Below are 27,402 nucleotides of genomic sequence, written 5' to 3'. Positions count from 1 at the left end.
CAGTACCATTTGGAATACTGGAAGGGACGCTTAGATATCTTAAAGGACATTTAACAGCAACCATGATGAGCTTGTACAGGAAAATGCTCACTGCCACTAAAATTCTTAATGGCACTTATCAAAGATACCACCACTTAAAAGGATGGCTCATTAAGATCAGAGATCCAGCAGAAATGGCAATGCTGACTGAATATTCAGCTAAGAAACTGGACGGGGCAGAGAAGGAATCGGAGACTTTTCTACTGTTCTGCAAATCTTTTATTGATTTGTCAAAAAGGTACAATCTAAAATTGTATACTTAGAATGTGTTTCATATTGATGTGGTTATGACTGGGAGTGCTACGGTCTTAACAAACAAGAAACTACTCCTGGGCAGCACACCCCCAGATGCCCCTCCGAAAGCTCATAATGGCAGGATGATAAGACAGTGCTATTCCCTGCCTCTGAACAAGGACCTGTCAGCTGACAGGTACGACAGCCACTGCTAGGTCAGCTTTTGCAAATTTCATTGCCACCACTCTCCTGCCCGTGTACCAAGTCTGTAGCAATAAAGGTCATTAATTCTCCACTGTACAACCAAAGACATGCTGAACAGTCCAGATAAGACTTACACTGTAGTTTTGGAAAAGCAGCCTCACTGGGTACTTGAGTTATAGGATGGCAAAGATGAAGGGAGAGTTTTACCCCCAAGACCAACAAGAAACAACATAGATGGGGAACTATTTGTTGCCTGTGAAGGTGGAATTACTCCTATCTTTTTTGCTGCTCCGTCCTGTACAATATGGTCCAGAATGCAAAGCAGTTGTCCATCCCCTCTGCTATTCATGCAGCCTGGGTTTGAGAAACCACGGGCACAAGAACAGAAGATTAGACCAGTGGTCCATCTAGACCAGCATACTGTTTTGCACAGCAGCCAATTAGTTGCTTTGGAAGGCCACCAGAGAGCACACAGAGGCTAAGGTCTTCTCTGATACACTGTGCTCAGAGGGTTATCAGAGGTTTATTACCACTGAATATGAAGATTTCCTTTACTAATCACATGGCTAGTGGCCATTGAAAGAGAACATGGTTTCCCTGCCCCTGTATCTCTTTGCACCAGTGGTGGGATTCAAATAATTTAACAACCGGTTCCTGTTATGAGGGCAGCAGCAGTAGCCAGTGGTTGAGGAGGGAGGCAGCAGCCCTCTGGTCCATTCCCCCCCACCAGCGTTTCCCGGCTCTGCAAGCCTCCTCCCCACACTGGGCTCCAAGGCGCTAAAAGCCCTGTCGCTCCCCGCGAGGAGGGGAAACGACAGGGCTTTTAACAACCAGTTCACTTGAACCGGGCCAAATTGGCTGAATCCCACCACTGCTTTGCACCCTCTGGTCCTCCCCTACTCCATGCGAACCAAATCCAAACTGAAGCCCTGCCAATACCCCTCATCTTTCCATGCCCACCCCCATCCCTGTGATCCAGTATTAGAAAAAGAAGCATTTTATCCAATTAACAAGTCAACAGCTGAAGGGCTTCACAGTTGCAGAGAAGCCACGGAAGGAAGTACTCTCCCTTATGACCGCGCTTGTCATTCAAGGAGCCAACAAAGTCAACCAGTAGCCAGAGTACTTTGGGGGAGGAGAGGAAAAAATAAATGCTGTGCATGTTGGCTTAGAAGTGAATCCCACAGACTTCAATGGGGCTCATACCTATCTAACTGTCCGGAGGATTGCAGCATGAGTCTCTGAGACAACTAATGAAGCCGAACGTGATCTGGGGAGCAGGCAACACAGAATCACTTGCTGGCTTCTCTTTTTGATGCCCTGGCCTCTCCACTGGGCCCCAGTGCCAGGCTTCCGGGAAGCGGCCGGCTCTGTCACTTCCTCTCGAGGGTTGCTGCCGGACCTTATTTCCTCCCCTTTTTGTGTCCTGGTTTTACAGGGTGGGCATCATCCTCTTCACTGCTTTCACTGCCTGCAAGGTGAGAGCGGCCTGTCCTCCCTCTCTGCTGACTCTGCTCTGCGCCTGCCCTGGGGGACTTCTTAGTCTTCGGCCGCCTCTTGCAGCTGCGGCTTGTGAGATTCTTCTTGCGCTGCCTCTTCTGCTCCGTTCCTTTCTGCTGCAGCTTCATCAACTTCTCGAAGCTCTTGGTGGTGTTGGTGTTAACGTCGAACCAGTCCTGAGAGGAGGACACACAACACAGGACAGCGTTTTGTGTGAGGGTGTGGAAGGGGGGCGAGCAGAGCAAACACATTTGATTCGCAGCTGTTCTTAGTGAGCGGCCATTATCTACTCAACTGGAGCCAAGCCCTCTGTTGGGGAGGGGAGGATATTAGTTGAAAACAGAAACACCTACCTCTTCCTTGGCAGCTCCATTTAAAAAGAATCTCATGCAGCAAGGAATGGGGAAAATGCCTGGCTGCTGAGACCCTGTATAGCCCATGGCAGTTAGAACTAATAATCTAAGTCAGGGGTCTGCAACCTGCGGCTCTCCAGGTGTTCATGGACTACAAATCCCATCAGCCTCTGCCAGGGGCAGATGGGAATTGTAGTCCATGAACATCTGGAGAGCTGCAGGTTAGTGAAGGTAACACCAAGCCAGGTAGTGGCAGTACAACGAAATACAAATACAAATACAATTCACCCCCCTGCTGCATACAAAAAGACAACCAATTAAATAGTTATGAAATTTATAATAAAGTGTCACTGTGCAATTAAAAACAACAATAGCCTACTAGCTAAACTATTCAAATTACAATAGAACTCAAAACACATGAAGAAAAGCACATCTCTGTTCAAGACAACTTCTCTTAATATTCAAATCTTATTATAAACAACTCTTGTTTACTTTTGGACTAATTATACCTGATTCTCAACGTCTTGTTCATAATGAGATTTGAATATTAAGAGAAGTTGTCTTAAACTGAGATGTGCTTTTCTTCCTGTGTTTTGAGTTCTATTGTAATTTGAATACTTTAGATAGGTTATTATTGTTTCTAATTGCACTGTGACACTTTATTATAAATTTCAGAACTGATAGTCTAACTAACTGACCTAAGGCCAGACTTGGCACATGGTGGCCTCACATTTCTTCCCAAAGTAGGAAGGATGTGTGAACAAGGATTGGGGGAAAGGTTCACTCCAGTACACCATATTTCTCACCTCGGAATGCACCGTGTTAATGTGGTATTTGACTCCACTCTCAGACACAAACTCCTTTTCACACAGCAGACACTTGTATTTTCCAGCCTCAAATTCACCCTACAGTTGGAGGGGAAAGAAATAATTTTTGTAACTTTCCTAGCAGCAAACCTAAACTGAGACAAGAGGCGGCAGCCAGCACTTTCCGGATTGCTTCTCAAGTTAGGTCATTGGCTCTGTCTATGGTGGGAGGTGAGGAGGCCAAGGCAGAAGACCCATTCCCCAACACACAGCATGCTGAACTACACCCAACCTTAAAGGAAGAACTGGTACACCTACCAGAGTACAATTCCCCAGGTGGGCTTTCAGTCCTGAGATGCTGCTGTAGACACACTCACAACCCTAGAGCAGAATTAGAAAAAGGCAAAAGGGAATCAGTCACCACTCCAGCATGGCTCAAGGCCGAAAGCCAACAGGTCTGTGGGCCAATGGCTGCAAGTAAGGAGGGTTGCCGAATTGCTAGAAGCTATAAAAAGGCTGAAGATCTTGGCCAGCAGCTGCACTAATTGAAGCTGGAAACTACAGAGTTCCTATTTCAGAAAATTTGAGCTGGAAATGGAACTTGAAGGAAGATCCATTGGCAGCCCCTGCCTGTCACTTTAGGGGTTTCAACCCTAACCCCCTCCTTCTCTTACAACATGGCAGTAAGAAAATGACAGCTATAGTGTCACTAGAAAGGGAATAGGTAGCCCTGGCTGTAGAGAGAGAACAATTTTGGATTTATACCCCCCTTCTCTCCTGTAAGGAGACTCAAAGGGGCTTATAATCTCCTTTCCCCCCCCTTCCCAAACAAACACCCTGTGAGGTGGGTGGGGCTGAGAGAGCTCTGAAGAGCGGTGACTAGCCCAAGCTCACTCAGCTGGCATGTGCTGGAGTCTACAGGCTAATCTAGTTCCCCAGATAAACCTCCACAGCTCAAGTGGCAGAGCGGGGAATCAAACCCAGTTCTCCAGATTAGAGTTCACCTGCTCTTAACCACTACGCCACTGCTGCTCTCAGCAGACTAAACATCCCAGCAAGCCAGCTAACATCAGAAAGTGGACAGTTCCACTGTGTGCTCCCTAAACCAAGCAAGGTCTTCCATTGTTACCTGGTTGGGGCAGTGGATCCGTCGGTACATCTTTATCTCTGTTTTCCACTTGCACAGAACCTCTTGGCTAACAGCAGGCAGCCCTGGCCGAGTGTACTTCAGCTGAAACCAGAGAGAGTAGATCCAGAAGGAAGAGTGAACAGCAGCAACTGGAAAGTCCTGGAGACACCTGCAAATACCAGTCTATGCAGGCAGCCTCCATCTAACATGGTTACACTGTCTGTCTGTAAAGAGCCTCCTCCCTTGGTCATAATGATCTGTTGTTGCCAGAGATGTTCCCTGCCCAGTTAAGGGAGCCGTGATCATGGAGACACAGCCAAATCCAACAACCCCCTCAGAATGCCAAGAAACTCAGTCCTAATGAAGCCCATTAAGATTTCACAATGGAAAAAAACTAACATACCCAAGCCTGCAAATGGCCCTAAAAGTCAACCTGCAGCCTAGATACGACTTCCCAGCAGAAGCGGAAGTCTAGAATCTAGAGCAGGGGTCTGCCAACTGTGGACCTCCAGATGTTCATGGACTACAATTCCCATCAGCCCTGCCACTTGGCTATGCCCAGAGAATGCCACTCAATCCCTTCTTGCACCTTCCGGTCATCAGGAACAAGATCCTGCAGGACTTTCCTCTTTGGCCACTCCTTGGCCAGCTCCTCATTGGCCAGCTCATGCAAGTAATAGGCAGCCACCTTGGCAGATTTCCTTTGTACCCTGCCTCCTCCATGTGGTTCAGTGTCAGCATCCTTCTGGTGAGCAGGCCTCGCTTCTTCATGGAGAAAAGTCACCTGGCAAGAAGGACCAAGAAAGACTGTGCAGTCACCATTCTGCCTACCTGTGCCATGATAATCCGAAGAAGAAGAGGAGGAGGAGGAGGAAGAGAAGGAGTTTGGATTTATATCCCAGCTTTCTCGCCTGTAAGGAGACTCAGGGTGGCTTACAAGCTCCTTTCCCTTCCTCTCCCCACAACAGACACCTTGTCAGGTAGGTGGGGCTGAGAGAGTTCCAAAGAACTGTGACTAGCCAGGGTCATCCAGCAGGAATGCAGGAGTGCGGAAACACATCTGGTTCACCAGATAAGCCTCTGCCACTCAGGTGGAGGAGTGGGGAATCAAACCCTGTTCTCCAGATTAGACTCCACCTGCTCTTAACCACTACACCACACTGGCAGCAGCCCTCTCAGGGGAAGCAGCAGCCCTCTCAGGCCAACCTCACTAAGGAAGCAGGGGACAGAAGCATCCTTTCCTGCCTTCCCTTCCATCTGATTGAAGCTCTTTTGATGAAACATCCTGAGCAGACATAAACCCGACAGAAGCATTCTACTCTGGTGGCATAGCTGAGCTTTGCACCTTCCCTCCTTCCTAATTCTGCAAGCTCTGCAACCCTGCCAGGGGTAACAGACACTCCCCACAGAAGACCTGCCTTTTTGAAACAGGGAAGAGCAGACAAAGGGAAGAATGCTCACGTGTACGCATGTTTCCTAGCCAGTGCCCTTGATCACTGTAGTGACTCACCGGTCCGTGTTCAGACTTCAAGTGGTAAACGAGGCCCGCCTTCGATTTGTAACCCTTGCCGCAATGGTGGCACTTGAGAGTCAGCTTCTCCAGCTCGGCAGCTGCCTTCCCACACTTCTGGGCATGGTAGAGGTAGCCCATGACGCTGCTGAAGCTGCCTGTGCAGCCCTGGGGAGGCAGACAAAAGCGCACGGAACCACCGTTCAGAGAGCTATTGGGTTCAGACGGCAGAAAGAGTCCTTGCAATTCCTGCCCCTCTGAAACTGGTCATCAGTCAGGGAAAGCGAGTGTAAAGACTCTGTTTGTTACAGCGAGGAAGCCATCCTGCACTCTGGTGGCCTTCATGGTGCAGGTCTGGGAAGGAACCTCAATGGTGAGAGCCAAATGCTCCTCCCTCTCCAAATCAAACAGAGAAAGAATTCCTCTAGCCCTGGGGTCTCCAACCTGTGGCTCTCCAGATGCTCATACACTACAATTCCCATCAGCCCCTGCCAGCATAATTGTAGTCTATGAACATCTGGAGAGCCACAGGTTGCAGACCCCTGCTAGTCTAGCCAGAGTGATGCTGAGAGTCTTTTCCTCATCACAAATGCACATCTCCACCCAGGTAACCCAGAGCCAGCAACAGGATCCAAATGCAGGCCCAGGTGTAAGCTTCCACTCACCTCTTTCTTGCACTTCAGCTTCCCCATTTGCTTGAGCACTGTCCGCAGGCGATCTCTCTCGCTCTGTTCATCCAGCTGGTCCCCTGCCTTTACCACGGGCTGTGTGTAAAGCAGGGAAGGAAAAGGGTGACACTGGGCTATTGTCTCTAGGGAATGTCTCCGGATTATAGTACCACACCTGAAGGAGAACTTACTCAGGAGGACTTATTCTTAGAGCAGAAACTTGGGGTCCTCATTATGACAGACTAAAAGATGGCTGCGAATGTATTTGGTTTACAGCACTAATTGCTTCAGTTTTTGCAACCTGCAATGAAGCGAGGCTGTTGGTTGATGTGTAACATCTATCTTACCAGGCTATTGTGGTCTGCCATTATGTGGTACTTCATTCCTGCAACAGACCGCAGCTGCTTCCCACAGTGGTGACATGTGAAGTCCTCCTGGGAATGATACAACACATTAGCATATGACCCAGCCTGCAGGAAGTGCTTGAATCAGATCTTATTACTAATTTTTTCTCTGAATTCAAGTTGTGAAGATCCCCAAGTAACTGGGCCTTTCCTTTTTCTTTCAATCTCTTGTCTGTCCTCCACCCACCCACAGAAGAAACATTTTACAAACTGCCTTTCTTTATTCCACAATAAGGAACAGAGAGAGCTGGAAATATTGTGTAGAAAGCCCTGTGCCCAAACTATGCCAGAATTTGAAGGAGAAAGCCTGTGTTCTTTTGTACATTCTGTATAAACAACCTGGCATCAACAGTTTCTCACTCCTGTAGGATGAGATGAAACAATCTCCTGGGGCTATAAAAACTCAGCTGCAACTGCCCCGCTGCAGAAGCTCAGCTTTCCTGCCTTGGGTTAGGGCAGGGGTAGGGAACCTGCGGCTCTCCAGATGTTCAGGAACTACAATTCCCATCAGTTTCCTACCAGCATGGGCTGACATTGGGCCATGCTGGACAGAAGGCTGATGGGAAACTGTAGTTCCTGGAACATCTGGAGAGCCGCAGTGTGTCTCCCTGACCCCTGTTGAGAGCACTTAGGTGTCCAAACTCGGGTTGTTCTCCAGGATGTTAGTGGACCACATAGTTCTATAATCCCCTGCCAGCATGATGCTGGCAGAGGATGATGGGAACTGTACTCCATAACATCTGGAGGGCTGCAAGTTTGACACCTATGGGTTAGGAGAATATGGTCTGGACTGGAGGAAGCGGGCTTTCCATTGACTCACCTTATGGCAGTTGGTCATGTGCTTTTTCAGTCCTTCAACTGTCTTCCTCACTACACATCTGCAGGTCGGGCAAGTGACACGGCCCTTATCCAGAATCTCCAACTGCCACCGTTCCTCTGGAGTGCCTGCCAGAAAACGGGAGATTCCAGTTTTTCAGGGTACCCTGGAGAGGATCCACACAAACTCTCCTTTTTAAGAGAGGAACATGGGATGCTCTACATCACAATCAGGGGGATATGGGTGTTCTAACAAGGAGCTTTAACTATGTATACATTCTCTAACTAGAGTTCTCCTTGTGAGATACTACAAAATAAGATTGGCTCCAGATGCAGCTGAGGTCTCCACCTTCATGTACTAATAACAACAATACTAATTCCCATTTGATAGTGTGTTCAGAGTTCCAAGTACTTCACATGCTGTCCTTAGACCAGAGGTGTCCAACTCTGGCACCCCAGATGTTCATGGACTACAATTCCCATCAGTCCCTGCCAGCATGGTCAATTGGGCATGCTGGTAGGGACTGATGGGAATTGTAGTCCATGAACATCTGGGGTGCCAGAGTTGGACACCCCTGCCTTAGACGGTATTATGTAAAAGTAGACCCTGTGCAAGGACTGGGTCATTACTGACCTAAGGGTGATGTCACATCACGTTGACTAGGCAGGCTACGTTTATAGGTTTGCCATAGCTTTCCCCAGTTGTCTGCACTTCACCACCAGCAAGCTGGGTACTCATTTTACCGACCTCGGAAGGATGGAGTCAACCTTGAGCGGGTTACCTGAAACCAACTTCCGTCAGGATTGAACTTCAGTTGTGAGCACAGCTTTGACTGCAGTACGGCAGCTCCCCACTCTGCGCCATGGGGCTCCTCAGGCCAGTATTACTATACCAATATGATGGAAAGATGATTGAGGCCAGGAGAGAATGGCTTGCTTAAGTTCATGGCAGAGGTGCAGTTCAGGCTAGAAACCTGCCAGATCACATCTCGTTCTCGTAGTCACTGCACTATGCTAGCTCCCATAGTTACACACTCGAGGGGGTTCCTCTGCAATCACCTATGAACCTTCTGGAGCTGTGCCCACAAAGGAGACCAGAGGCATGGCTGTTCCTTTAGTCCCAGTGAAGCCTGGAGAACATCACCAAGGACCAAAGCTTAATATTGCATCTCCAACCACGGGGTTGTACAGCAACCAGTCCCCTGTGCTTTACCTGCTGCGTATGTTGGTGGGTCTTTTTTAACACATCGGCTTTTGGGTTTGAGATGAGGCTGTTTCCTCGCTTGCTCCTGTTTTCCTGGCACAGACAGAAGCAGTTGTGAGAGCTTGGCATGGATACCAGGACCTTCTCCATATGGCCAAAGCACCCCACCCCAATTCTTTGACCAACCACAGGGAGTGTCCAAAGCCCAGAAAAATACAAAAAGATCCACCCCGTGTGGGATTAACCTCCAAAGAAATGTAGTTTTGCACACGGTGAACATGTGCAAATACCCGCCTGTAAATGAAATTGCCTTATACTGAACCACGAGGAAAGGCGTGCTATGCATTTTAATAAATAATCAAATAAAAATGGGCCACTGGTCGATGAAAGTCAGCATTGTCTACTCAGGCTGGCAGCAGTTCTCCGGGATCTTTCATATCACTTGCAACCTGATTCTTAACTGGAGATGCCAGGGAATGAACCTGGGATGTTTTGCATGCTAAGCAGGTGCTCCACCACTGAGCCTTGATTCCTCCCAACCCAGGAAGCTCACAAGATACCATACAAATAGAGAAGCACAGGCAGGAAACTGTGAAAAGAGCAGCTCTTGCCAGCACAGGATCTTCTGTCCCTCTTCCCACAGAAAGGAAGCAAAGGATATATGGCAAATCGGGGAAGAAAATCCAGAATTAGTGTGCTCACCAGATCCTTTACGTTTCTTCCCAGAAAATTCCTCACATTCTTCATTGCCATCTTGTTCCAGCCTGTGCTTTCCCTTGGAGACAGGGTCTCCACCTGAAGCCACAAGAGAAAGAGGCCATGGAATTCCAGAATGCAGAAGAAAATGCACGCACCGAGACCAGCAGCATCTTCACCCAATGGCAAGGTTACTGGGGTCTTGCTTCATGGGAAGCAGGTAAACATCCAAAAGCAGCGTAGGGCTTTGTTGGCAATAGTCCTCTTATGTACTGGCAATACTACTAAGAGACATGCTCATCCATACGCAGAATACAGCAGACACAAGCAAAAAGCACGCTCTCCCCTGCCCCCATCTTCAGGATGTATATGAATGTGTAGAATGGCAGGAATAGTTAATGAATGGAAGGCCTCTCAGGTAACCCAGCCCAAAAGAAAAAAACATTCAGTGCTTGCTTCCTTTGAAAGATCTTTTTTAATAAAACCCGCACATTGTCAAAGTCGCTCAGAGCAGCATGTGTGGTTCTCCCCTTCACTATTATATCCACACAATTTTACAAGTTCGGCAAGGCTGAGTTAAAATAACTGGCCCAAGATTATCTAACTGTTCTTCATGGCCAAGCAAATACCTCAACTCCAAATGTTGCTGTCCTGGTCTGAGAATGAGAGAAGATAATAGCTTAGACCACAGAACAGACTGATTCCTGAAGACTTCATAGAATAGGAACTGATCATAAACTTACTAGGTAAATGTTATTACTCAAGCACGTTATCTCATATTTAACCCAGTTAAGTCTTCCAAATCCCTGAAATGCTGTTGGGAATGGCAGCTACAGACCTGGAGATAATGAGAGTCTTTTTTTTTATCTAAAACTGTAAAAGAAAATTAAGGTTGATGCATTCCATCTAGTCTAGTGAATGTTTTCAAGTTCTTATACACTTAATAAAGGTCCCCAAGAAATGAAAACTGTCTGGCATCTTAAACAAGAAAGTTCAAGTTACACTCTAATTCTAACTGGATGCACTGTTGAAATAAATGGAGTATCTTTTCAACTTGCGGAGTGCACGGTTTTCTGATAACAAGAAGCCCTCCTCCAATACCTTTCTTCTCCACAGTCTTTAGGGCGGCCTTTATTCCCCTCATCTCCAGCCAGTAGGTTGGCTTGCGAATGGCTCCATTGCTCCCAGATTCTAGGTTCTCACTGCCCGGTCCTTTGGAAGAGGCTGAAGAAGAATCATTGGAAGATTCCTCATATTTGTTTTCAGAACTCTGCAAGCCTGCGCTGAACTCCTCTGACTCCTTGGCCCTGAGAAAAGAAGGCATTTACAGAATGTTGTCCCTGTCCAAGCAGGCTGTTGGGCATCCCAAGGCTCCTGACAGCCTGAAAAGGACACTTCCTGACAAGTGGACAGGGAGAATGTTTTCCCTGTCCCACACTATTAGAACTTGGGACCACATGATTAAGTTGATGGAAGAGGATGTCATAGTGAAGGTGCCACTGGTGAATGGAGTCCTTTGGGAGGGAATCCTCTTCCCAATGCTAATTAACATCCATATGTAACTCACCCAGTTAGTCTGGAATTTCTGGCTGGGTTGTCATTAATATGCGGATGACACCCAGCTATATCTGATGATGGAGGGCTGGTTGGACACTGTCATAGATATATTGGCCAGGTGTATGGTGGCTCTGGTGAAATAGTTGAAGCAGAATCGACTGAAATTCAGTCCATCAGAGGTCTTATGGCTGGGTTAGGGAAAATCAGGACTGGAACACCAGCTGTTTAAATTGGACATGGTGGAACTAACTCCTACACCCACAGTCAAGAGCCAGGGTGTGACTTGGGATACATCCCTTTCTATGGAGACCCAGGGCACAAATATAGCCAGAGTGGCATTTTTTCATCTCTGTCAGGCTAAGTAGTTGGTGTCCTAACTGTCTTTTCCTGATCAAGCCACTGTGGTTGATGCAATGGTCACCTACAGACTAGACTATAACTTACTCTACGCCCTTGACACTGTTCCAAAAAACTCAGTTGGTACAGGATGCAATGGCAAGAATCCTTATAGGGATGCTTTTAAGATCTCACGTTCACCATGTACTATGCCAGCTACACCAGCTACCAATTGAATACTGGGTCAGGTTCAAGGTTTTGGTGTTAATCTAGCGGGGAAGAGACTCTGAACCAAGCTTACCTTCGGGCGCCCGGCGCTCGCTTGCCTCTGTGTCGTCTGCAGAGGGACTCTGGTCCGGGACCCTAGTGGAGGGGACAAACAGAAGGCGGAATATGATGGGGGGCCGGAGGGAGGCAGCTATTCAGGCAGCCTCCTCGTTTGGCAGCGCCAGAAAAGCGAGACCCAGCCCCCTTGGGAAGTTCCCACACCAGGCCATCGGGGCAGAGCCTCTCCTGCTGTGGGGGGGGGGGGGTGACAGCCTCGCCTCCGTTATCTAGTTAACCCCTCTCACCAAGGTACTGCCGCCCCCCTGGCTACGCATGCTTGACAGCGCCCTCTGAAGACGTCATCACTACGCGAGTGACCCAATACCTAGACTTCCGGTCAAAACCTAAGCGGCTGTTGACCTCGATTCTCTCTGACGTCGACCTCTCTCTCTCAGCATCTCGATGGCGAGAGCCTTCCCCCGCCCACTCTAAAACCGGAAGTTCCCGTAAGGGCGTATGGAAATCGTAACGAAGGGCTCTCCTCTCTATGCTCCCGGGAAGGATGGAACGTCTCCATTTCCGGAAGCCGACGGGAAAACCGTGGCAAAATGGCTGCGGCGGCAGCTGGTGTTAGTTCGCCGGTCTGTATCTTGGTGTTGGGCATGGCTGGTTCCGGCAAGACGGCGCTCGTGCAGGTGATCAGTCGGGCCTTCGCGCGCCCAGGAGGGATGGGAAGCTGATGCTGTGTTCGCCTCTTTTCCGTGGCTTTGGGCTGGGTGGATGAAGGGGCTGGTCCAGGCTGTCCCTGAATGAACTATCGGCAGGGAACTTTTCAAGCTATTTCCCGCTCTACTTTTTTATGACTCATCAACTTTATGCCAGATCCAACCAGCCCAGTTAGGTTTAGCAGTCGGTCTTTGCACTGCAGGTAACTCTAACTGTCCTCTAGATACTGGGGCATTTAGGCTCAACAACCACCGTGCCCGCAGTTTCCCAAGCAAGGATGCTGAAACAAGTCTGCTAAGTATCAGGGCATTATGAGCAGGAAAAATGGAAGAGCCTCTGGCACCAGACAACTTTGGCCAGAACTCAGCAGCTTGAGTGATAGCTTGCCATTCAAATGTTTGCTGAAAGTTTCTTAATAGGAAAAAAAAAGCACAGCTCGGTCAGTATTACTGGGCAGAAGCAGAACTTTGACATTTCAGAAGAGAAGGCTTATAAATGGAGACAGTCCCATAAAAAAGAAGTCGTCTGGTCATTCTCCTGTATACATGAGGGCATAGAAATTATTTTATGTTCTTTTGCCCTCACTTCACTTTTTCATGTAAATGCTCTCTCACCTGTCAGGGAATATTTGAGGGAAGGCAACATATGAAAGTCAGTGAGTGACAAGACTAAACCCCTATCCTGTGAGGATCTTTGATGATTTTTGGTTGGGGTTATGAGGCTTTGTTAGCAAGACTAACCTCTCCTCCTGCTGATGCATGTTTGGTTTCCCGCAGAGGCTCACTGCTTACCTGCACAGCAAGAATTCCCCTCCGTATGTCATCAATCTGGACCCTGCGGTCCATGAGCTCCCTTTCCCTGCAAATATTGGTGAGTTTAATTTCCCATCAAATGAGGTTGAAAATTGATGTGTTGTTGATACTGATGTTAAATGTGACAGAATTGTGCATCTGACTGGCACAGTTCATGGTATTTTACTCAGTTGCTGAGGGTTGAAGAATTTTGTTATACTTGCTGGGTACAGATAATTAAAAATAATGTATGGGGCAACTATAATGGGATCAAACAAGGGACACCACAGTCGTTATTAATATCTTTTTGTTCTGATTGGGGTTAGTGACCTGGTGCAGTTTATGAATGGGAGCCACAGATTTAGATGTCCCACTAAGGCAATACAGTTGAAATCAGAGAGATGAGATAAAGTGTTTCTGAATTCTGAGCCAGTGTGGTATAGTGAGGGATTAGAGTGTCCGATTAGGATATGGAAGACTTGGGCTGTAATCCTCACTTTGCTATGGAAACTTGCTGTGTTACAAAATGAGGAATAATTGAAAGGCTAGAAGAATGTTGTTGTTATAGGCATTCTTTTTGGGGGCGTGGGTTGGTAGTTTGAAAAGGTAGTTTGCAAAAAAACCCAGCTGGGAATAAATTTCAGTGGCCTTGGCTGTCCTGTCACCTATTGTAATAGCTGCCACCCTCTGGATGACAGCAAGCTGTTTTTACTTTCTACTGATAGCAGCAAATATGTGAAGCATATTATTCTTGAACCTAGTAACCTGAAATCTCTAAAACTAAAACTTTAAAGTGAGAAACTCCCAAACAAGAACAAGGCTTTCGAGTTGGTCTGTGTGAGACAGACGTGATATATGTCCATACCAGATAATTTATGAAGATCATGAATTACACTTACAGAGATTGCCGATTGAGAGAGACTTCAGAATGGATTTGTGCTTGGGCATAAATATGTAGCTATTTCTTTGTCAGTTGAGGTGGTGTGAAGCTTTCCAGGCAGTATTTGGAGGTGGTGCAGCTGCAAGACTGAAAGGGAAGCAGTGTGGGAAGAATGGGGGAAAGAAGTGAACAGGGGAGAAGGGAGTGGCTTTGTCATTGAGGTGTGCAGAGGGAGCCAAGGAATGATATGCTGCCTCAAAGAAAGGTTTTTTTGTGGTGAGAGAAGTCAGCAAAAACTTATCTTGGGACTCCTGGGCCAAGCAGTTGTGTGGTGTTTATAACAAGGGTTGCATTAGCTTCCAAAACAGCCTGATTAGATGATGATCACAGTAACTTGCTTTTCTGTTTTGTCTAGATATTCGAGATACTGTGAAGTACAAAGAAGTCATGAAGCAATATCCTTGCCTCATCAGGCTAATTTGTTGGACTGCAAGAACGACCAATGATCATCTGGGCAGAGAGGGGGTTGACTTGTGAGCAGATCCAACTAGGCATGATGGAATGGGCTTGGGATTACAGTAGGCTAAATTAGTTTGGTTAAGGATTTTGCTGGTTATCCTAGGTGTGGGTGTGGTTGGAAGGGAGGCTGCTTGTCTGCCTGGCAGTTTCTGATCATACACTTGGCACTGCTGGTACCTAGATAATATCCCGCTGAAAGGTAGAGTGTTGACTGTTATCAGGATACCATCCAAAGATGGAGCCTTGTAGACAAGCTGTTTAGTACAGTGCCTGGCAACCTTTAGCAACTGTGCTGAGGAAAGGATGCCAGAGCATCACTGGGGGCAAATTGTGCATCTCTCTCCTCCTCCCTCCCCCCCCCGCCCCGAGTTTCTTAATTGCTAGGGTACCTGAATAAGAGGGTTTCTGGCCTTCCAGCCCATTCTTGGGGCCAGCCTGGGCTTTCCCTGGCTGAAGAAGGGGAGCTGGGTGGATCATATCTATTTATTTTTAATTTATAGGCTGCCTGTTCCCATATGGTTTCAGGGTGGCTTACAACAGTTGGTTAGCATAAAAGCTATTGAAATGATAAAATGATAAAAAATGATAAAAAATGATAAAAAATAATAGATTGTACACCACCGTGGATTGAGATGGTTTAGCTTCTTATTTATTTTGAAAAGAATGCATGCCATCTCTTCAGGAAGAAAGCTTACAAAATTTTAAAAAGTAAAACAAAATGTTAAAGATAGTGATTAAAAATCCAGCCTAGCATTTAAAAATGTGATAAGTGTGTGTGGCGTGTCTGTGGTTTGTCAGGTTGCTCAGAGTCCCTTTTTAGCTGGGAGTTCTAATTCAACAGCAAATCCTTTTGTTTAATTGTGTGTGGCAATTCATGAAAAACTCCTGAGTTCTTCCGCAAACAGCTTAGGATGGTGGCACTGAGAAGTGGGGTTTGTAAATTGATGTTTGGATATCTAAGTCTTAGATACCTGGATATTTTTTGGTGAAGAAGTCCTGCTTTAGAGAGAGACAGCAGCTAGATTGTGTTAGTCTTTAACTTCCTGCCACTCATAAGAAATTTGTTTGAACCAAGCCTGATAATTTTTTTGGAGACGCTCTGGGCCCAAAATGTTTGAAGTGAGTTTTTCTGAACAAGGCACAGATATGGGTTGGGTCCAAATGGTGGCATCATGACATCCCTCAATCTTTTTGCTACACGATTTGATCAGGTATGTAGAGGTTTTTTTATTTGGATGCTGATATCACTATGTGGCGGGTAGATTTGTAGTTGCTTGATATTCTATTTGGGCTGATTAATGATTAGCCAATGGTGGGTCCTTAACGTTCTAGGCCAGTTAATTGTTAAGACTCAGGGTGGGTTAAATGTTAAGCAGATAAACGTACAGAGTGGACTGAAATAAACGTTTGGCACTGCATACCACTGACATTGGGAAAACAATCGCTGTCCAAACTCCAACTGTATTATGTTTTCTGGCTATTATTGATTTTATCAAAAGTTTGTGTGTCAAACCACCATTCTAGATCATAGTTGGTGGAGAAATGACAAAGAAATAAATTTAAGTAACTAAGATTATGCATAAAGACAAGGCCTCTTTTAATTGGTTCTTCTCTTTCTAACCAGGTGATGAAATTTATTGAAAAGCGGCAGAGTGCATCTCAGTGAGTAAAGAAGAGACCCTGGCATGGGATTAGTGGGTAGGAACACTAGAGCAGAGCGGGGAATGGCTTTGTCTTAAGCAGAGCTGCCTAAAATGGATGAACTTGTGTCCTCCATTTCTCACCTGGGGTCTGACCCTACTGATGGGACATAGGTTGGGATGTTTATTTATTTATTTATTAGGCTCCCCTTCCCCAGTTGGGCTCCTTGTGGCATACAACATTAATTAAAACATCCATAAGTCAATACAATTCCACAATATATTCCGCAGCCATTCATTCCTCACGGGACACCATGAAAATTAAGCTCCATACCTTAAAAACCACATTCAAGCAAATAGAGGGAAAGAAAAAAAGGGAAGGGAACATGGGGTGGTGGGAGTGAGAGAGAAGAAAAGGGACAAGGAGGGAAGGCCAGTTGGATGGGTGCTGCTGCTGTCCTCAACCACAAACCTCGCAAAGCAAAATGTTCCAGCTGAAGCAGATTCCCGAGAAATCTCCAATTTGGCCTTGTTCTCTTTCTCAGGTCAGTTTTGGACTGGAATAGACAGGGAAATTATTGTTTCTCTCAGTTCTCTACAGCAGTTCTCTCAGTTCTCTACACCATGTAGTTTGTCTGCTTTGAAGTATCTTGGTTCATTTAGAACAGGAATGTTTCTTCCAGGATGTTCAGGAATGCTAATTCCCATCAGCCTCTGTCAGCATGGCCAATTGGCCATGCTGGTAGGGGCTGATGGGAATTGTAGTTCCTGAACATCTGGAGAGCCGCAGGTTCCCTACCCCTGCTCTAGAAGATCCAGGAAGAGTTAAAAAAGATCTGCTCTAGACTTGCTTTTTTTTTTAAAGCATTCATTTCATAGAATTTATCTGTGTTGCTAAGTTGGTAGCATCATTTAAAGTCTGTTCAGTTTTTGTAACACGGGTCTGCAACCTGCAACTCTCCAGATGTTCATGGACTACTATTCCCAATTGGCCATGCTGGCAAGGGCTGATGGAAATTATAGCTCATGAACATCTGGAGAGCCACAGGCTGCAGACCCCTGCCATAACATAATAAAACTTGGTAACAAGCTGAGGGGGAAAGTAGCTTCAGATATTTTTCATTACTCAAAAGAAGCTTTCAATAACTAAAAGGTAGGTACCTTGTTTCCCCGAAAATAAGACAGGGTCTTATATTAATTTATTTTCAGGGGATGTCTTATTTTTTCCCCATGATTTTGGGCTTATTTTTTCCCCATGATTTTGCACCCCACACATGACCAGATCAGCTGTGCCAGGGAATCTGTAACTAGGGCTCATTTTTGGAGTAGGGCTTATATTTCAAGCATCCTCCAAAAATCCCCAAAAATCATGCTAGGGCTTATTTTCGAGAAACAGGGTATGTGACCCCTCTTCTACAGGTAGAAGCTATGTTGGTACAGTGTCCCACCCCTGGTGTTTGTGGTTTTTTTTATTATTATTGGGTGGGAAAACCAATTATTTTTCTTGTAGGTATGTCCTGATTGACACACCTGGGCAGATTGAGGTATTCACTTGGTCAGCCTCAGGTACCATCATCACCGAAGCCCTGGTTAGTATATGATACGCAGTTTTAATTAGAAGGGAGGGGTTGTGGGGGGATGTGCAGATCTGCCTCACTTCCTGTACGAAATCCCCATCTAGGCATCATCTTTCCCATCCTTGGTGGTTTATGTGATGGACACCTCTCGCAGCACCAACCCTGTGACTTTCATGTCCAACATGCTGTATGCTTGCAGGTAAGAGCTCTGTCTGAGTTAGAGTGCTAAAAGTTGCCTGTTCCTCCTTTAGCAATTTGTCTGCTGCTAAATTTATTGGGCTCTGCAGCTGTTGTGCTGTGATCATATTTGATGAGTGGTGGACAATCCAGCATTGGCCTGGGTGGTATGAGGCATTTTTCTCTTTCTTTGGAGGTTTCTAAACAGAGGTTTTTTTAACAGGGAGGGAGTTGGCCTCTATTACACTGGGTGGAACTGGATGCTGGACTAGATGGACAACCCGTCTGATGCATCAGAGCACTTCTTATTTGTTGTTCAAATAAAAGTGGTTGATAATTGGTTCCTGGTCTATCTAACCTCGGACTCTCCAGTCTGATTCTCTTAATTGTCCAGGGTGTCTTCTCAGTGCTGCCCGGCTCCCCTGGAGATGGTCATAGCAGGCCCAGTTCCCTGGCAGAGCCTAGGCAGTGAAACAATCTCTCTCAGCTGCCTTCTGCCTGTTGGGCCGTGATCGTGTGTCTTAAAAAACCTTCCTTGCTTGTTTGTGATGGAAATCCCTACTTGGAAGGGGAGACTGAGTCTTCTCCAGTTACCTGACCAATGTCTGTTCTTTTCAGCATCCTGTACAAAACAAAGCTCCCGTTTATCGTTGCCATGAATAAGGTGAGTGAAATGGTCTTAGTAGTCTATGATTTTTCCAGATCCACAATGTTTCCCCCCCAATCCTGCTTCTAATCCAGGGGTCTGCAACCTGTGGCTCTCCAGATGTTCATGGACAATTGGCCATGCTGGCAGGGGCTGGTGGGAATGGTAGTCCTTGAACATCTGCAGAGCCACAGGTTGCAGACCCCTGTTCTGATCAGTCTCCAGCATGACGTGGTGGTTAAGGGAACTGGGCAGATTCTGATTTGGTGAACTGGGTTTGTTTTCCCCTCTCTTCTGCATTCAGCCTGTCCCAACAAAATGGACCGACTCAGTGAAAAGTTTTCCAAATGCTCTGTGCCTGCTCTGGATTGTCCCCTTTCACTTACATGCTTTTGGCAGGGGAAGGGCATTTAACATTTTGAGGTCTCCTTATACAGCAACCATGCCCCAAGGCAAGGTGGAATTAACATATTTCAGTTATTTGTCTTCCCTGCTCTGAAGCTGAGAGGAGTTGCCCATCGACTGGCCCTTGACCAACCTGAAAGGATCAGACAGTTGTGGGGGTTCCACCAGTCCCAGTTCAGGTCCTGGTAGCTGAGGTCGTGCTAGTTCAGCATAATGTTGTACCTACACTCCTAGAGCAGCAGCAGATTTCTAAGCAAGGCCAAGGATGTGCATTTAGCCACCAGGCATTCTTGTTTTTTCCCATGACTCAGACGGACATCATCGACCATAGCTTTGCCGTGGAATGGATGCAGGACTTTGAAGTCTTCCAAGATGCTCTGAACCAGGAAGCCAGCTATGCCAGCAATTTAACCCGCTCCATGAGCCTGGTGTTGGACGAGTTCTATAGCTCGCTCAAGGTGGGTACTGCATAGCCCTTCCCCTCCTGGCTTTTTGGTTGCTTGCTTTCGCATGGAAACCTTGAAACTGAAGTTAAGAGCTTCAAATAATATGTGTACATGAATTTGACACACAGATGCTAATAGAAGTTCATGAAATTTATAACAAGCAATACTGTCAGCCTTCTCAAGGAAATTCCCCACCGCACCCCTCCAAATTTATTTTATTTATTTTATTTTCAAATTTCTTATTCTGCCTTTCCCTCAAGGGGCTTAGGGTGGCAACAACATTTTTAAAATAGGCACAATAAAATCTTATTACATAAATTAAAACACTGCTAAAAACTAAATCCAGATGGCGACTTACAAAATTCAGTATTCCCTCCCCTCTCCTGCCCCTGGGAAGCCGACGTAACTGTTAACCCGGCTGACCATTAGGGAAAGCCCGGTGGAATAGCTCCGTTTTACAGGCCCTGCAGAAACTATTTTATGTCCTTCAGGGCCCTGATCTCAGTTGGCAGCATATTCCACCAGGCAGTAGCCAGGGCCAAAAAGGCCCTGGTCCTTGTTGAGGCCAGCCGGATGGTTTTCGGGCCAGGGATTTCCAGGAGGTTACCCTCCAAAGAGCAGAGGGACCTGTTAGGGCAGTATGGAAAGAGACGGTCCCTGAGGTATGTGGATCCAAGACCACTCGTGGCCTTAAAAGTTAAAACCAATACCTTGAAGATAACTTGGTACTCGATAGGCAGCCAGTGCAGATGGAAGAGAACAGATGTAATATAGTCCCTACTGGAGGCCCCAACTAGGAGCCTTGCGGCTGCATGCTAAACAAGTTTTAACTTCCAGATTAGGGCAGGCCAGCGTAGAGCAAGTTACAATAATCTATTCCACCATTTCTTTACTGTGTTATAGTAGTTCTTTAGAATGACTTTGAACTAGGTGATTATGTGAAATCTTGAAGGACTCTTGGCCTTCAAAGTGGGCAGCCTCAGTTCAGATCGGCCCCATATTGGGTGAGCTTCGGCACCTATCCTTCATCCAGTCAATGAAATTATTGTGTTATCTTCTGGGTCGGGGGGAAGGTTGCTGCTGATTTGTACACGAAGCACTTAGTGTGCTACAAGCACATTAGCAACACAGCAGAATGTGCGACTCACAAGCACCTCTTTAGTTCCAAGAGTGAGCTTAGGGAATCTGCTCCAAGTTTTCACCCCTGCATCAACCCTCATAGAAATAAATACATTTCTTTTATAGGTGGTTGGTGTTTCTGCTATTCAGGGGACTGGGATGGAAGAATTTTTTGAAAAAGTATCCAGTGCAGTTGAAGAATATGAAAGGTGAGGTGGACTTCTTCAGAAAACAAGGATACCGGCTGTTGTGAATTTTCTGGGCTATGTCGCTGTGGTCTGGTAGTTTTTGCCCCTAACATTTTGCCTGCATCTATGGCTGGCATTTTCAGAGGCATGTCATGGTAAGATTTTCCTCTATGACGAAAGGATAGTCTGAGGCAGAGTACTGCACAGGTGGCAATTCCGGTATACTTGGGAGTACTTGAGTTTCAAGATAGACTGCACTGAGCGTAAGGCTGGCCAAACTGTCTTGACTATTGGGTGGTGATCCACACTTCCAGTCCCTGTTTCCAACTCAGCAGTTCTGTAGGAGATTGCTGAATCTTATAGGTCAGTGGCTAAATGGTTGCCATAACCAAGTCTCTGGCTGAGTTTCCTAAATGTGGCCTCTTGGTGCTCCTTCTACTAAGGAAGGTGACCAGAATAGTCGGCCTTTGATAGGCTGTGCAATGAACTTTTGTGCACATTGCTGTATAGATATGGGTTCATAGAGGAAAAAAATCTACAGAAAATCTTAGTGTTTAGGCAACAAAGCACTGACTGCCATTTCTGTCTCCCCTCCCTCCAGGGAATATCGCCCAGAATATGAGCGCCTAAGGAAGAAAATGGTAAGTGCCTGGCTTCATACCCCTTGTGTTGACTGTGGTCTGCTGCCTCCAGCTGTGCCAGCCTCTTTCTCCCTGGCCACATGGTGATGTATGCTTGCTATTCTTAATTTGTCTTTGGGTGGTAATGCCCAGTTGGGCTATCACTTGATATTGGGAGAGGGAGAAGAGAAATCCAGGAACAGAGTTGGGTGGGGGCGGGTTGCAGGTCTAAAGCAAGAGGCTGGTATTAGTTAAAAACACACACACACACCTCTCCTTCTATCAATGGAAATCCTCCACAGGATCCAATCCTGGGCATCCAAAATTGGACTTGCTGCTTACTTTCTCCCTCTGCCTCCCAGGACCATTCATCCTCTCATTGTTGGCATGTGTCTCTATGTCAGGGATGCACCTAGGTGATTGAGGTGCATTCCTAACCCCATGTAATGGCTACATAAAATATGGACGGTGATTGTATCTGGGTGATTGAGATGCTTTCCTGTCAATGTAACTGCTTTCAAATATATGTACTTAGCCTGCTATATGTTACCACCGCTGCAATGGGACATTCTTTCCTTGGGTCTTTTGTCTCTGGTTTCACACGCTTGGTAGATAACTAGGCTTATCCCTGACACTGTCTGCTCTCATGGGAACCAGGATGTTTCCAATTTCTTGGTAAGAGTAGGAGTCCAGGTGGCTTTATCTCTATCTGTCACTGACCTTGGGGAGCTTAGGCGCTCAAGCAGAGGTGGGATCCAACCAGTTCTCTAGAAGTGGTTACTAATTTTTTTCTGAGTGCCGAGAAGGGGTTACTAAAGCAACCTTCCTGCCCAATAGGGACTGGAGGTGCGCGTGTGCGGCGCCGCCACTGTTTGAATCCCCCCACCATCGGAACCTGTTATTAAAATTTTTGGATCCCACCACTGCTCTCAAGTAACTCTCAGATTCTTTGGGAAAATGGGAGGGGGGACTGTTTCTGAATAAAGGGGATAGCAAAAGCCAGGTTCGCCAGAACTGGCTTCGTGCGCGCTGGGTGCTTCGTTGCCTTTCCAATAAATGCTGCTGATCAACAATCCAGAATCCGTTTACTGATTCAAGGCTCGAGACCTGACACTCTATCCCTTTGGCCTTTGATCAGCCCACCTATTCCATCATGGAGGTCGAGCAAGCCTTTGCCTAGGAACTTTTCCTGAGGGAATGTTTAGGCAGGAGCAGGCCCTTTACGTGACTGAGTTCTGACTGCAGTTGCAGTGTGCCCACTAGCTCAGTTGCAGGACGAATTCCTAGCTCAAAGGAAATGCCCACAAAGAAATGATCCAGTGAAGCACGTTCAGCTGTAAGCATTTCAATCCCATCAAGGTGTTGTTGGGCACAATTCTCTTTATTTGTTCTTGTGCGGATTTAATGACTTGCAAAGTTAAAGCATTATGCACCGCTATCCCCTCCCTCTTTTTTTATTTGGAAAGTCGTCCCCTGTGGAAGCCGTACTTGACACATGTCTTCTCTAAGATTTTTTCCCTGCTTTTACTACCAACTGTAAGATTGTAAGGTAGTAACTGTACTTCAGCCGTTGGATACCCTCCATGTAACCTGAAGGTAGACTTGGGCTGTTGTGTTAATGGGAGTGATCTTGTGTGAATTGCAGGAGAGAGCTGAGAGCCAGCGGCAGCGTGAACAGCTGGACCGCTTGCAGCAAGACATGGGCCCTGTCCCTATGGAGAACAGCCCAGCTGGCTCAGGTAAGAAGCAGCTTAGGTCACAGACCTGAAGGCATTTTTGCCCAGGCTTGCTTTGACAAACTGAGCTGCTGCTGCTGTTGTTGTTGTTGTTTGTTTGGGATGGCAGAAGGTGATGGGCTAATTCCATTCCGTCTGATAAGGCCAGCTGAGCAGTGCCGATGTGGGGGGGCACTCCAATCATAGAGTTGGGAGGGGTCATACAGATCATCTAGTCCAGGGGTGTCCAACTCATTGGTCATGCCAGCAGGGGCTGAGGGGAGTTGTAGTCCATGAACATCTTAAGCACCAGAATTGGACACCCCTGATCTAGTCCAACCCCCTGCCAATGTGATATCTGCCTAACATTCCTGACAAGTGGTTGTCCAGGTGCTGCTTGTAGAGTGCCAGAGAGGGGGAGGTCACTACCTCCTTAGGGAGCTGATTCTGTCATAAAACCTAACCCCAGCTTCCCTCACCCCGACTCCCAGACCAGCAGCTGTAGAGATGCTAGCCAAATGCCTGGATGAAGAGAAAAGTCTTTGCCAATTGCCTAAACCTATAAAGGGTAAGTGCCCAGTGACTCTCCCAGGAGGGATTATTTCAGAGCGCTCATGGAAAGCTCTCATGGGCACCTCAACACCCACCCCACACTTTAGCAGGGGAAGGTACCACCAGAGGTGCCTTCCCTCGGAACCTCAGTACCCAGTCAGGTACATATAGGTCCAGGCACTCCTTCAAGTAGGCAGGGCATAGCCCTTCAGGACTTTGTACATTAACATCAATACCTTGAATGGGCCCAGGAGCAAATTGGAAACCAGTGCAGTTCCTTAAGGACTGGTGTAATGTGTGTCCAGCCAGATGTACTGGTTAACATCCTAGCTGTCACATACTTCACCAGTTCCAGATTTCAGACTGGCTTTAAGGGAAGCCCTACTTATAGCAGTTCAATCGAGAGGTTACCAGAGCATGTAACACTGTGACCAGGTCCCCTTTGTCCAAAAATGGGTGAAGGTGGTAAACCAGATGGAACTGCTGGAAGGCCCTTCAGTTCACCTCCTGAACCGCAAAAGACAGTGATGAATCCAGGAGCACCCAGTCCTTGTAGGGCAATACCACTCCATCAAAAACTGAGTACCCCATGATCTCTTGGAGAGAACATCCTTCTTGTTTGGATCCAGTCTTAGTTTGTTGGACACCCCTATAGGTCCAGCACATGGAGCACTTTTCCTGACTTGGATGAAATGGAGAGATAGAGCTGGGTGTTTGCATAGTGATGGCATTTGACTCCAAATCCCTCACCCAGCTGCTTCATGCTGAACAACGTAGGGGACAGGATTGAGTCCTGGGCAACCCCACAGCTCCCAGTACTGCGAGCATGAGTCCTCCCATGGTATATTCTGGAACTGACCCCAAAGGTGGTAGGAAACCACTGTAACACGATGCACCCTAACCCCATTCCCCAGAGCTGATCCAGCAAAATGCTATAGTCTGTGGCTGGGGTGTCCAACTCTGGTGCTTCAGATGTTCATGAACTACAATTCCCATCAGCCCCTGCTGGCATGGCTGATGGGAATTGTAGTCCACAAACATCTGAAGTGTCAGAGTTGGACACCCCTGACCTATGGTATCAAAAGCCACTGAGAGATCAAGGAGAATCAACAGGGTAGTATTCCCCCATCTATCTCCCGATAAAGGTAATCCATTAGGCCCGTGGTGGCGAACCTTTGGCACTCCAGATATGATGGACTACAATTCCCATCAACCCCTGCCAGCATGGCCAATTGGCCATGCTGTCAGGGGCAGATGGGAATTGTAGTCCATAACATCTGGAGTGCCAAAGGTTCGCCACCACTGCTAGGCCAACCAAGGCTGTTTTCATTCTGCAACCTCACCTGAAACCAGATTGACATGCGTTCAGAAAATCAGTTTCTTCCACAGAAGCTTCCAGTTGAAGTGCTCCAGTACCTTGGGATGCTGGCCACTGGGTGATAATTGCACAGCACCATAGAGTTCAAAGAGGAACCGTTCAAAAGGGGGCGGACCACCAACTCTTTCAGAAGCCCTGGCACTACCCCCTCTATCAAAGAGGCATATAGCCCCTCCTAAACCCACAGGGCCAGCCCCCATGCAGTTTCTATCCAGTCTCCTTAGAGAGTTCCCTAGAGGTCCATCTGTCTTTTCTGTGCTGGGCCAGCAGCAGCTGTGCTTAAGCTGTTGGTCCCAGAAGCAAGAGACACACTGCAAGACAGGGGTGTCAGTAACCGTCAGCCCCGTAGGGCCAGGGGCAAAGTGAGCAACTGCTTCCTTGTTTCTTCCAGGGGCAACAAATGAGTCAACATCGGGCCCTTCGGCGTTGATCCTGACACGAGGAACTGTGGAGGATGAAGCCCCAGAGAGTGATACAGATGACATAGACCATCAGGGTGAGGAAGAATGTGCTACATGTGGAAATCTGGTAGCTGAGGGCTTCTGGCAGGGCTCTGTGGGAGAAACCCAGTGTGGCTGTCCCTTAGGTGTTTTTGGGCAACTGCATTTATTTCCAGAGCTACTTGCAGTGGAGTGCTTTTCCTTTTGGCTGGACCAGAGAGGCAGAGGGGGGAATGGAATGGCAGGGTGGTACATATATTGGCTGCCAGTTACGAATAGTTTATCACTGTGTATAGATCATTGCACTATCTTGGTGTTTCTGAAACCTACAAAGAATTGTTTTTGCCTTACTTTTCGATACTGTCAGTGGAGTGGCCTCACAGTTGCTTACAGCAGAATTCTAAAATGGAGGGCTCAGTTATATTTGCAGCTTCTTTAATAACAGCGTTCCTACAATGCTGAGTCATAGTCACGTGATGCTGTCCCAGCAATCAGATTGTGCCTCTGCCAGTCCCAAATGGCTTCTGGAGCAGCAGAATCCGACTTCTGCCTGATGATGCTTCCTGGCTCCATTTTTGGTTTCACAAAATGGAGGCACTTAAGGGCTGTGTTTTAATGAGCCAAGGTTGCATTATGGTCTGCGGATGATGGCAGCACAGCCACTGGCTGCTTAGTGACTCTTACATAGGGTCATGCTCAGGAGTGGGTTCCTCCTTATTGGGGTGGGAGGCGTGCTGTCCTCTTGACATTCAGTTCTTCCCGTGGAAGGTAGGTGTGGGTTTGAGCGTGGCCCCTTCTCCCTTGACCTGCTCCTACTTACCACTAGGTGTCAGTGAGATGAGGCAGAAGGGAAGGCTGTTTTTCCACCTCCTTCTCTGTTCCCTGCTGCTCTCTACAAGGATGTTCTTGGCCCTAAAGTTGTCAGTAGGATCTACCTGCTCAGTGTTTCTGTTTCCTTTTGTTTCAGAGACAGAGGAAAGCCATGAAGAGCCATCCTTCAGGACCTTCTTGCAGGAGGCCAAACAGCGCTATTCAGCCAGAAGCAGCCACTAGGGGGGAGGAGGAGGAGGAGGCCAGAACGTGTGGATTCAAGAACATGAAGATGCTGCAGTTGGATGCTGCAACTGGATTTCTTCCTCCGAAGAACAGGCACTGTTGGCTTTGTGGAAATTTTTCTGCCGGCTGCATAGGGTTGTGTTCAAAATGCTTTTCTTTAGAGGAGAAGCTGAGCCGGAGTCTTGGGTGTTCAGCACGATTCTCCTTACTCGGCCCTTGGCTTCTTTTGGACAAATGCAGGCAGCCGGTTTTTCACTCTTTTTTGAGGGGAAGGACAAAACAGCCGGACGAAAACTCCCCATTCAGCAGGTTCACCGGCAGTTCTGTAGATAGAGCCCAAACCAGTGTTTCAGCAGTGACTGAGGAGCGAAATGTACCTTTTCCCCCCCAGGTCCACGCGATTTCAGTTTTCTGCATGGCGATTTTATTTGTCTTTTGTAAGTTGTCATTATAAAATGTATATTTTCCTGTTAAATACTGGCAGTCGGCTGCCTGCTTCTTTGAACCGGGTAAACAGCCCTGCATCTTCCTGCCACATCAGAAGCATCTGCCCCAAATCACAGGCTGGCACACAAAAAAGCCAGTGGCAGGAGGGGGCACTGCCCGGGCCCTTTCTGTGTGGAGAGCAGAAAGCAGCATCCAGATAATCTTCCTTTCTTTGTGGAAAGGTCATGTTTCTAGCCCTCATGGATGCCTTGAAAGTGTGTGGAAATCAGCTGGGGGCCATCCTGACCCCATGTCTCTCAAGGCTTTTCTTGGTGTATATCAAAAGCAGGATAAGCAAAGAGATCCCAACATGCCTCA

At 47.1% G+C, this 27,402-nt stretch overlaps 2 protein-coding genes across 3 annotated transcripts; one reads left to right on the top strand and one right to left on the bottom strand.

The window, feature by feature from the left end:
- Positions 1-240: 240 nt before the first annotated feature.
- ZNF512 (zinc finger protein 512) lies at positions 241-12,229 on the bottom strand. Of its 2 annotated transcripts, none has more exons than XM_048515519.1 (14): positions 12,109-12,229; positions 11,758-11,819; positions 10,665-10,870; positions 9,570-9,662; positions 8,877-8,960; positions 7,668-7,792; positions 6,791-6,877; positions 6,441-6,539; positions 5,776-5,943; positions 4,855-5,049; positions 4,266-4,367; positions 3,455-3,517; positions 3,137-3,235; positions 241-2,153 (listed from the first exon to the last, which is right to left on the bottom strand). In XM_048515519.1, the coding sequence occupies exons 3-14, from the start codon at positions 10,705-10,707 to the stop codon at positions 1,881-1,883; spliced, it is 1,431 nt and encodes a 476-aa protein (XP_048371476.1). In that variant the 5' UTR covers positions 10,708-10,870; positions 11,758-11,819; positions 12,109-12,229; the 3' UTR covers positions 241-1,880. The 2 variants fall into 2 exon arrangements, with proteins under 2 accessions (XP_048371476.1, XP_048371466.1); XM_048515509.1 differs by having other exon boundaries at positions 12,029-12,182.
- GPN1 (GPN-loop GTPase 1) lies at positions 12,133-27,073 on the top strand. The gene is made up of 14 exons (XM_048515532.1): positions 12,133-12,418; positions 13,226-13,319; positions 14,536-14,575; positions 15,784-15,850; positions 16,264-16,301; positions 17,790-17,868; positions 17,961-18,055; positions 18,652-18,697; positions 19,396-19,542; positions 20,776-20,858; positions 21,439-21,478; positions 23,103-23,196; positions 25,494-25,598; positions 26,510-27,073. Exons 1-14 carry the CDS (start codon positions 12,332-12,334, stop codon positions 26,593-26,595), a joined length of 1,101 nt encoding a protein of 366 aa, XP_048371489.1. The 5' UTR covers positions 12,133-12,331; the 3' UTR covers positions 26,596-27,073.
- Positions 27,074-27,402: the final 329 nt, after the last annotated feature.

Source organism: Sphaerodactylus townsendi, linkage group LG01 (assembly GCF_021028975.2).
Source record: "Sphaerodactylus townsendi isolate TG3544 linkage group LG01, MPM_Stown_v2.3, whole genome shotgun sequence".
Classification (NCBI taxonomy): domain Eukaryota; kingdom Metazoa; phylum Chordata; class Lepidosauria; order Squamata; family Sphaerodactylidae; genus Sphaerodactylus; species Sphaerodactylus townsendi.
The sequence above is the reverse complement of the archived record's forward strand: the minus strand, read 5'-3'. Positions and strand labels throughout refer to the sequence as shown.

Bases quoted from the DNA above. Each gene is read 5' to 3' on its own strand.
- GPN1 (XM_048515532.1), top strand. From the start codon at position 12,332: ATGGCTGCGGCGGCAGCTGGTGTTAGTTCGCCGGTCTGTATCTTGGTG. The intron at 15,851-16,263 runs GTATGTAGAGGT...CTTTCTAACCAG, and splicing joins TTGCTACACGATTTGATCAG to GTGATGAAATTTATTGAAAA. The intron at 23,197-25,493 runs GTAAGAAGCAGC...TGTTTCTTCCAG, and splicing joins GAACAGCCCAGCTGGCTCAG to GGGCAACAAATGAGTCAACA.
- ZNF512 (XM_048515509.1), bottom strand. From the start codon at position 12,058: ATGCGTAGCCAGGGGGGCGGCAGTACCTTG. The intron at 6,540-6,790 runs GTAAGATAGATG...CTTTACACACAG, and splicing joins TGGCAGACCACAATAGCCTG to CCCGTGGTAAAGGCAGGGGA. The intron at 2,154-3,136 runs GTGAGAAATATG...TCCTCCTCTCAG, and splicing joins TTAACACGGTGCATTCCGAG to GACTGGTTCGACGTTAACAC.